The 10,045-nt window shown below is 51.9% G+C and overlaps 1 protein-coding gene across 1 annotated transcript; it reads right to left on the reverse strand.

Moving 5' to 3' along the window:
- Positions 1-481: 481 nt before the first annotated feature.
- On the reverse strand, positions 482-8,461 carry KPNA7 (karyopherin subunit alpha 7). The gene is made up of 11 exons (XM_023936849.2): positions 8,402-8,461; positions 7,007-7,110; positions 6,225-6,365; positions 5,622-5,707; positions 4,624-4,892; positions 4,043-4,125; positions 3,333-3,596; positions 2,753-2,986; positions 2,252-2,434; positions 1,703-1,852; positions 482-679 (listed from the first exon to the last, which is right to left on the reverse strand). The coding sequence occupies exons 2-11, from the start codon at positions 7,067-7,069 to the stop codon at positions 599-601; spliced, it is 1,554 nt and encodes a 517-aa protein (XP_023792617.1). The 5' UTR covers positions 7,070-7,110; positions 8,402-8,461; the 3' UTR covers positions 482-598.
- Positions 8,462-10,045: the final 1,584 nt, after the last annotated feature.

Raw genomic sequence — 10,045 nt, forward strand, 5'->3', positions numbered from 1 at the left:
CTCCAGGCTGATGGATGGCAACAGGGAAGCTGCAGCAGAGGTGAATCATTGCTCCTGCACTGCCTCCAACAACTTTCCTTCCAAAGGACCAGCATTCACCCAGCAGCTCCCACATCCACACTCCAGTGCTTCCAGGTGAAGTAACGCACAGGAAGGAGACCCTGACCCACCTGCCCCCAAGCTCTGCTCCTTCCCTGCTGCAAGCACCTCCTTTCCCACAGCTGTGATGGTGCCTGCAGAAGTGTCAAACACTTCTCAAACAGTTTTTCAAAGCTACTTCAGCTACTCCAAGTCAAGCCTATATGTTTCAGCATAAGGATTTGGTGGCAGGATGCTGCTCTCTTGCAGTTTCATGTACTTAGAAGAAATATTCCACCTGGAAAACATGTCCAGGGGCTCCAACACACTCCTGCAAGGCCTTAAGACAAGCCATGTCATTTGCAACAGCAGCTTGAAGGGGAAAATAATTAGAGGCGAGAGGTACAAAGCCAAAAGTGCAATTTATTGACAAGTTCCAGAAGTAAAAAGGCTCAGCATGGTTTAGATATCTGAGCTCTTCCAAGGTACCTCCACCCACCACCTGTGCCATGCTTCATCTTCAGAAGTTGAAGTCTTGCTTCTCCACTGAGAAATCATACATCCCATCTTGGCCAGTCTGGGGCTCCAGGTCTGTATTCTCCTAGGAGGAAAGTGATAGCAATCACTTATAGGGCCTGCATTTAGATAAACCTAAGCTTTTTACAGCAAATCTGTTTTATTCATGTTTCTAAAAGAAATCCAGCTGTTAATCTCAGCTCTGACAGAACCCCTGGAGACCAGGCCAAGCCTTCCTGCTCCTTGCAGCTCCCTGAAGCTGCAGTGTCCCTGCAGCCCACACACAAAAGTAGCCAAGTCTTTGGGCTCACAACAGAAGCAAAAGGAAAAAAAAAAAAGTCTGCAGTGGTAGAAATCACTCAAATTAAATGTCCTGCTTGGAAGAAAAACAAGCCAGGACTGCTCAGGGAGATGTTCCCCTGGCATCCAGCCCCTCCAATAGGAGCTGGTGTGGAGAACTTCCTCCACACCCTCTCACAAGGACACCCCACAGACCCTGCTCTGGCAAAGGACTAAACCAGACCTTTGTGCCCTGCTGCAGCTCACACCCAAACTGCACCACGGTTCCAAGGTGTGCCAGACCTCTAAGCCTCTTCCCTGATGCTTTCCCATCTGCAAGTCTAAGGCTAGGACCAAACATGGCATCTATGACAGTCATTGGACCCTTGCAGCTCCTGGCTGCTGTCCCATCTTCTTTTTCCATAGATTCCTTACCATGAGAAGGGTCAAGTAATCCAAATGCAACCTGAGCACTGTTATCAGCTGAGTAGGAGGCTGCCATTCATAGTGACAAGCCAGCTCAGCTCCGAAGGAGGAAACTTCTCCACATTTGGTATTCATATCAGTAACTGCAGTAACTCCAGCTGATGCCAGTTTAAATTCCAGCAGCAAGATGCTATCAAGGCATCCATGTCTGTTAAGCAACTCATTGGCTGACAACTTAGTGCTTTTACAGGCCTTTAAAAGCAGCTGAAAGAAGCTGCAAGGACTGTTCTGGTCATGTGGAGGTCTCCTCCAAAAACCTCTTCCAGTGTCCTTAAACTCTGTGCTTCATTCCAGTGGTAATAGCTTCACATTTTCAGCTGAGAAACAGCAAGAGCTCACATACCTCACCAGAAAAGTATTTATCGATGATGTTCAGGGCAGCTCTGTAGACCATGTCATTCTCATGGTTTTGCAGTTCCTCAATTTTCTCCAGACCATCAAGTTCTTCCACCAACAGACACAACTTCTCTGTCTCTCCCAACTTCTCAGCTGCCTGTAACATTGGAAAGCCAGGCAGGAAAACAGAACATCAGTAACAGGTCTGAGATGGTCTTTACTGTAATTACAACTCTGATCTACAAGTCAAAGGATCACAGTCCCTGGATTTATGGTCCCTTCCTGATGCCTGGGATGTGACTGTGGAATACCAGTCTCTGCTGGGGGCTGCCAGCCAGCCCAGTGAGCAGGGGATGAAGAGCAACACTTTGGGAACTTAATCTTATCAAGCTCTCTGGACAGCCCAAGAGTATCCAAGAAAGAGAGAAACTTCATTTTGTCTAAGTTTTACTCCAAAAATCAAGAGTCATTGTTCTAACCACACAGTGAGAGCATTAGGCTCGCTCTTTGCTGCTCTTTGGATTCAAAAATGCCATCCAGGATGAGCAGATCTTACCAGAAAGAGATTTGAAATGGTGTCCAGGATGAGCAGGATGGTTTTGCTGTCTTTAGCCAAGAGCAGGTTGAGCAGAGGTTTGAGGACGCCAGAACGGACGAGCTCCACCACCTGATCCACTGTTGCTCCAGTTGTGAAGTTGGCCACTACCCACACAGCCTCCTTCTGAGCCTTGAAGTCACCCTAGAAAAGCAGCACAGCAAAGGCATTCCCAAGCTTTAGTATCCCTCTAGGATGAGGGTGAGGCAAGGATAACCATTTCCCTTATATGCAGCTTTCCCAGCCCTTTGGGTGATGCACGGACACCTGGCAGAGCTGCCAAGAACAGTTCCAGGATGTTTCCATACAGGTGTACCAACAAATCAGGATGCTCAGGCTACCCCCAAGGATCTCAACAGCTCTGAAACAGGTGGCTCTGAGGCCAAGTGCTTCACAAATGAACCATCCCAGGCCTCCTGAACCCCATGCTCCTCCCGCAGCAGCACTGTGCCCATCCCTTACCGTGCTGAGCAGCTCCACCAGAGGTGGCAATAACCCACTGGTGATGATCTGTTGGATCTGCTGGGAAGGCCCTGCTGCAATGTTGCTGAGGGTCCATGCTGCTTCCTTCTGGATCACTGGCTTGCCATGCCTCAACAGCCGGGGCAGGACAGTCAGGACACCGGCATCGATGGCTTCCTGAGTCTGCTGGTCTGTGCCCGTCACCACATTCCCGATGGCACGGAGAGCTGGAGACTAGACAGAGATTAGAGGAGATGAGGAGAGTCCTTACCTCGAGGGATACATGTCAAAGCCCAGCAAGATCCCTCCCTAAGTGCTTGATCCTTTGCACAAGGAGAGCATTGTGGGTGATGGCTGTTTATAAACGGCTCCGTCGTCCCTCATTTGCTCTAAGCAGCTTTAGTGTCTCTATCCAGCCTCAGCCAGCAGAGCAGTGGCTTGACAAGCAGGCAGTCAATTCTGCAGGCTGAGGGGACAGCACACCACAACTGCCACACAGAACAAGAGCACTCGCCTTCCCTCGCCTCGGTCCTTTCTACATTAAGGGACCAGAGGGTGGAGATTGCTGATTGTTCCCTACCATAACAATCAAATCTGGGCTGTCCATGAGTTCCACAAGCCTTGGGAGAATCCCCGTCTCCACCACAACTTGGATGCGATCATTGCAGCTATCAGTCAGGTAGGAAACAGCCCAGCAGGAGTCAGAGATGACATCCTTGTCCTCATGCTGCAGGAGGAAGGTGAGGACTGGCAGAATCTTCTTCACAGCATCCAAAGGAGGGCAGGGGTTCTTGTTCCTGCACAGGTTTGACAGTGTCCAGGTGATGTTCCTCAGGAACCCAACCTGAAACACAAGGCAGATGTAAGAGTCTCACCATCCCCAAGAGCCTCTCAGTCTGTGCTATCCTGTGAAGGTTCTTACACACCAGAAACAGAACAGTGGGGCAGGAACCATTGCAGAAGGACAGAGACAAACCACAAAGCAGCAGCAGGAAGCTTGAAGGGCAAGTTCAGCCCTACCCCATGCATATGCAAGTCTGCCTTGCACCAGCTTCATCTTATTCCTAGCCTGAGATAGAGCTGGATAAGAAAGCCAAGGATGGAAAGGATTGATTTGGTGTCTGTTTGGCATCCCCAGCTTTGTGCCTAGGCAGGGCCATAAAAGCAGTTTGGAGTGGGGTTTCATTCAATTCAATTATACAAAGGTTGTTGTGTACGAGGCAGACAGTGGACTCGCCCATCACCCAAGAGATTAAGAGCTGTTAAATCATGAAAATGAAGGTTATTTACTGGAGTGGCAGGTGACACCAGAGCCAGCAAGGGAGGAATCACATCACGAGCAATAAGAGCATCCCTGTAGAGAGGGCCATCCCCTGGACAGATAAAAAGGGTTGGTCATTGCATCTGCCCAAATCACAAGACAGTCAACATCAAAGAACAATCACACCTGCAGGGCCAGGGCTGGGTGACCCACCAGCCACACACCATTAGGCATTTCCAGGTGGGAAGGATTTACTGGGCAGACTGGAATGCCAGCAGGCCAACCAGGCATGACCCATTCTGTTCTCCCTGTGGTGACATTAGAGGGTTAAACCATCCCAGCAGGATGGAGTCTTGCCCTTGGCTTTGGCCAAAATCCTCTTGCAGAGCTAACACAGGATCTCAAAGGCTGCCAGGCAATGCTAAGGGGATGAAGGGTTATGGGGTTCAATAGGGGCAGCAGCTTGAAGACAAAGCTGCAGGGAAAAGTGCACCAATGCTTTATCTCCCCAGCAGAATCACAGAATATTCCAAGTTGGAAGGGGCCCACAAGGATCATGAAGTCCCCAGCTCAGCCAGGGACCTCCAAATGCCCCTCCAGGTCCCCTCACCTGCGATGTTGCCCAGGGCCCACACCGACTGCTCACTGATGTGCATGTGTGGGGAGGACAGCAGGGAGATGAAGGCTGGGATGGCCCCTCCCTCCACCACCATCCTGGTGTGCTCCGAGGTGCCAGAGGCAATGTTGGTCAGCGCCCAGGCTGCTTCAAACTGCAGGGCAGCATTGTCAGAACGGCCCAGGAACTCCACCAACCTGGGGATAATCCCCAGCTCGATGATCTGATTGATTGGGGGGTCCTTGTGTCTGGACAGAATTCTCCTGTGAGAGAGGACACAGCACAGCCAGACATGAGGAACCCTGCGTGGTGCCACCACAGCCCATAGCCCTGTGGTCAGGCACAAGGTTGTGGCTTGCAGGGGAAGCTTTGATGGTTCAGCATCCCACCACAACAAACCCTCAGCAGAGGAGTTTCTGTACAGAGGGAAGACACAGCTAAAGGTGCTGGAGCAGGGTGTCTGCTGGAAGTAAAGCCCTGACATCCTCACAGCCATACTCACTGGGAATGATGCTGGTCCCAGTTCACTGGTACAATAGTTTGAGCCGGCCAAGGAAGCACCAGCAGGGATGCAGCCTCTCCTGGACCCTCAGGAAACACCCCTGCTGCCAGCTGGGTGATGATGGCACCCTGTGTCATCACTTGGAGTCCCCACCCTTGTGGGCACAGCTCTGCTCAGCATTGACCCTTTACAGAGCCAGGCTCTCCAGTCCTTGTCCTGCCCAAGCATCTGGCACTCGATTTCTTGTGGGATCCAACATAATCCCTGGCACAGCATAGGCAGGGGCAGCACAGCCAACCCCTTGGTTGGCTTCACACAGGACTGTGAGCCAAGCACAGCACACAGGCCACAGAACAGGCACCAGCTGAGATTTCCAGGGGCAGTTTGGGTTACCAGGCTCCTTCTCCCTTTGCCATCTCTCTAGAGAGCTCCTGACACAGGAACTTGCAGCCTTTTGCTCCCAGTGCAGCTCCAGCAGCTGGGCACGTACCTGGTGGCCTGGGTGGCGAGCAGCTGCAGCTGGGTGTCATCCCCATTCACAGCTTCCACGATCTCCTCCAAGGATGGCTGAATAATCTGTGTCACAGGGAATGATTCAGAGTCAGCCAGGGCTCCCTCTGGTTTAATCTCAGCACTCAATCAGCCGTCTAGACCCGGCTCAGTCACCACTTCATATCTAAGCAGTGTCTATTCTTTATGCAACACAGTTTCGAGATGAGGCAGAGGAAGAGAATCCACAAAAGCCTTCAAGGCAACTAATGCTTGTAATCAAGCAGTGAAAGAGTCACTGACACCATAATGGGCCTGAGAGCTCAGTAATTACCCCTGGCTGTGCAGGGAGCCAGACAGGAGCAGCTCCCAGCCACCAGCCTGTTCTACCTGCCATCAAGGGAGGCCAGCAGGACATCATCACCATGAAAAATTGCAGAGGAAGGCCAGGCAGCCTGGAACACTCCCCAGCACTGGGCATGGAGATCAGGAACAGCACCAGCTATTTCACCCAGGTTAGCCCAGCTGGAGTTGGTAGTGGCCCAAGTAGGGGATGGTTCCTGCTGCACTGATCCTGCCCAGGTGCAGAGCACCAAGCACTCACCACCTCATCTCCTCTGTCTTGTCCCAGAGAGGGAATCTCCTCCTTCACATGAATGGAAATGTTTCTGCGCTTCAGGATCTGCTCATCCTTCTTGGCCTTTCTCAGCTCAACACTCACCTCCACCCTCTGCCTCCGCAGGGTCTGGGGGAAGAAGAACACCATCCCACTTGGATCTGCATTGCCCCAATCCCCAGGGAGTTCATCCCTGCAGCCCTCTGCCCCATGTTTCCCACAGGAGGAAACAACTCCTGCAGCTCCTCACTATGTCCTGGAGGGTGATGTTAGGGATGGGACAGAGGAAGCCTCTCCCTCAGTGTCTCCCAGGGACATGGGCTGCTGGATGAACCAGCAACCAGTGGATGTTGTTAAAAGTAGATTTTTTTGAACCTGAAAGGCAAACCCTCATCTCCTCTACCAGCTTAAATCAAGCTGACAGGTCCTACATCTGACATCCCATACCAGCCCAAATTCCTCAGGGATAACTGCTGTGGAGAGCTCAGCAGGCTGGGGCTGAGCCATCTCCCTTCCCCAGCCCACAGCCCCCTACCCAAAACTCACATCCCCCTTGCCTGTGCCACCACACTCCTTGCAGCCCAGCCAGTCCCACACCCCATCCCAAAAGCCACCCAAACATCCCAGCTGAAGGTATCCAGAGCCATTCCCCTGCTCCCCCACACAGGTAGATTTGGGACCATGGACCTTGAGAAGCCTCTCCATCAGCTCCTGTCAACAGTGAGCTCTGCTGGGGTCCAAAATGCTGGCACAGGCAGGTGGGTACTCACAGTTTCATCCTTCCCCTTGTTCTTGAACAACTTGATGTGCTGGCTGTGCTTCCTGCCCGGCATCTTGGCAGAGTTCAGAGAGGTGCTGGACACTCTCACGTGCTCTTGGGGGTCAGCACAGAGCAGGGTCAGGTCACAGCTGCCCAGTGACATCCCCTGCCAGCCACAGGGGCTGGGACCCTCCACTCCCACCAGCAGCCTGGGCCACACATTGCCACCCCACACTCCCAGCAGGGGAGACACTGGAGATGCTCTGAGCCAAGCAGTGCTTGGTAGGATCCTCACACACTGCAGCTGAGCCACTGAACTAAATACAAGCACAAACTACCACTTAATATCAGGCTACAGAAATTACAGCTGCTGCTGCAGGAGGAAGCCAGACACAGACACCCCACGGTGGCAGGAACACCCCCTTCCTCCAGCCCTGGTCCTGGGGCTTTTCCATTTGTTTTGACGCACAACCCAAGCCTGGCAAGGCCTCTTGCCTCCAAAAGGAGCAGCTCAAGGTCAGATTTAAGGACACACATGCAAGCCTCTCTCACTCCACCACAGAGCCCGACCTGGCTTCCTTTACCTTTCCTTTCCAGCTAGGAAAGACCCACAGTCACATGCAGGGATGCAAAGTGATCAAGTTCAGCTGATAAAAAAAGAGTTCTGGAAACCCAGCAACTAGTACAGGCTTCCATCACAAAATAGTGACAGGTAAAAGTAATTTCTAAGCACATCCTAGCAGAAGCCAGAGATATACACACAAATAAACCAAGACCTGGCCTTCAGACAGCTTTTGTCAGAAAAACAAGGCTTCCAGCCAGCATTAAGGGAGATGTTTTCAAAGCAGACACCATCACAGGACCCCTAAACCCAGGTTGTGCATCAACACACTCAGAGGCTGATCCCACACAGATGGTGCCTCCTCTCCTTCCCTCCAGGCTTAACACCAACACCTGCAGCTCAGAGCAGCTTCCAAGGACTCCCTCACACCATCCTTTTAAGTTCAAGGTTTTGGTGTTTTTATCATCCTCTCTCTTCCTGTTTCCTGTCCCAGTAACCAAGGCCAGGCACCAGCAGCATCAGCTCTTATCCCGTGCAGCCAGCTGCAAAACTCCTCCAGAACCCCAAGGCCAGGCTGAGCCACCCTTTGGCTCAGTCCAACATAGCTTTAATCCTAACACTCAAACCTCAAGGTCTGCTCCAGCCTCCCCTCCTCTGTTCCCCCAGCAGAGCCAAAGGCTCCAGAAAGCCTCTTCTTTTGGGGGGAGCTTTCTCCACCCTTCCCAGCAGAAGGGCACCACAACCCACCCAAGCAGCAGGCCCAGCACAGCCCCAAACCTCATAGGGCAGCAGAAAAGACTAACCAACCACCCAGCACCCCAAAAGGGGGAAAAAAATACTTACCCTAACTCTGCCTCATACCCCACTATCCTCAACTGCCTCTTTTATTTCCCCCATGGGGCCACGTACCCCCAGTTCCCCTCCATGATTGGCTCTTCCCAGGACAGCCCCTCCGTTACCGGCACCTGCTCCCTCACCTGAGTGCACCTGGAGGAGGATGGATGGAGGTGGTTTTCTTCCTGTCTGGGCCACCACTCAACCCCCAGGCCTCCTCCATACGTTTATGCTTTGCCAGCTTTGTCCTTGTTTTTGGCCAAGACCCTTTGAGGGTGATGCCAACCTTTACCTGTACAGTGTCCTGGGCTGTGGGGGACAGTCTGGAATCTGCCACCCCATCACTGTGCAGGGCACAGGCAGCCTGGGGTGCCCCTTTTTTTGTCTGGGTAGCTTGTGGGTGGTGCTGCAGGCCAGGAGAACATCTCCTCCAGTCAGCAGGGGCCAGGACAGGCAGAATCAGCTACACAGAGGTTGCAAGTGAGCCAAGACAGGATTAAGCAACTTTGGAGCATCATCAGGCACTGAGCTGCTGGCTGGCACAGGAGGGAGGTGGCAAAGAGAAAAACCCAGCAGGAACCCATTATCTCCATGAGTCCTTTAGATTTTGGCCAGGAGCTGCTGAGCAGCTCACAAACTGCTGTGCTCTGTGCCCATGACAGCCTCTACCAGTCAAGAGATATTTCCATTTGTGGACCCCTTGCCCCAGTCCTGCTCTTGCTGCTCTGGCCAACAGGGACAGCAGCTCCCTTACCCCCAAATAACCACTGCAGCAGGGCTTGGCTGCAGCACTGTGGGCAGTTCTGGGGACTCCAAGGTGCTGAAGACATCCTGGCTTGACACCCTCTCCACACCATCACCCTTTTTAGCAAAGCCCCTTAAAACCCTCTCGGTGTGTGCAGAGGTGCCAGCCTGGCCCAGCCTATGGGGAAGGGAGGAGTAGTGTTTCTCAAATGGTAGGGAAAAGAGCAATTGAAATATTTAATTAAAATCTGATTTTAAACAACTTGACACCTTTTTCTACAGGGGAGATGGGGAACAAAGACACTCAGAGCTGCTGGGATGCAGATGGGAGCAGCAGCCACCACTAGGGTCTGCACCCTCCACATCCCTGGGCCTCTGCACCTTCCAGCCGTGCACACAGAGCCATTCCAGTCCAAATTATAGGAACTCAGGGAAAAACTAGTATTGCCCACCATGGAAATACCTATGGACACATGCTGTGCCACACCCTGGCTGCTCTAAGTCCTGGATTCAAGTTCTGGGGTCACACCAATTCTGCATTTCAAGGCAAATAAAATAAGTTGTACACAGCTTTATGTGGAAGGTGATGGGGGGGGGTTTGCGAAAAGACCTTCAGATAAATCTGTTGTTTGTAGGCATTAAAAAGCCAGTTGTGCTAATCCTGGCTGCTGAGATTTTAAGCTTCAAGTGCCACTGGTTGCATTATCTTGTTTCTTGGCTGCTTGAGACAGGAAAATTACATTTCAATTGCTTTTTAATTCAACTTAATCTGGTGCAAAAGTTAGCGTGCACCCTCTAATTTTGTTTTCTGAGCGGTTTGTTTCCACTAATTCCTAATCAGCCAACACTAAATCAAAACAGGCCTGGCTCAAGCTGAAATAGATGAGTCCTTGCAGCCTTGCCAAGCAA

Source organism: Cyanistes caeruleus, chromosome 17, assembly GCF_971803275.1.
Source record: "Cyanistes caeruleus chromosome 17, bCyaCae1.hap1.1, whole genome shotgun sequence".
NCBI lineage: Eukaryota > Metazoa > Chordata > Aves > Passeriformes > Paridae > Cyanistes > Cyanistes caeruleus.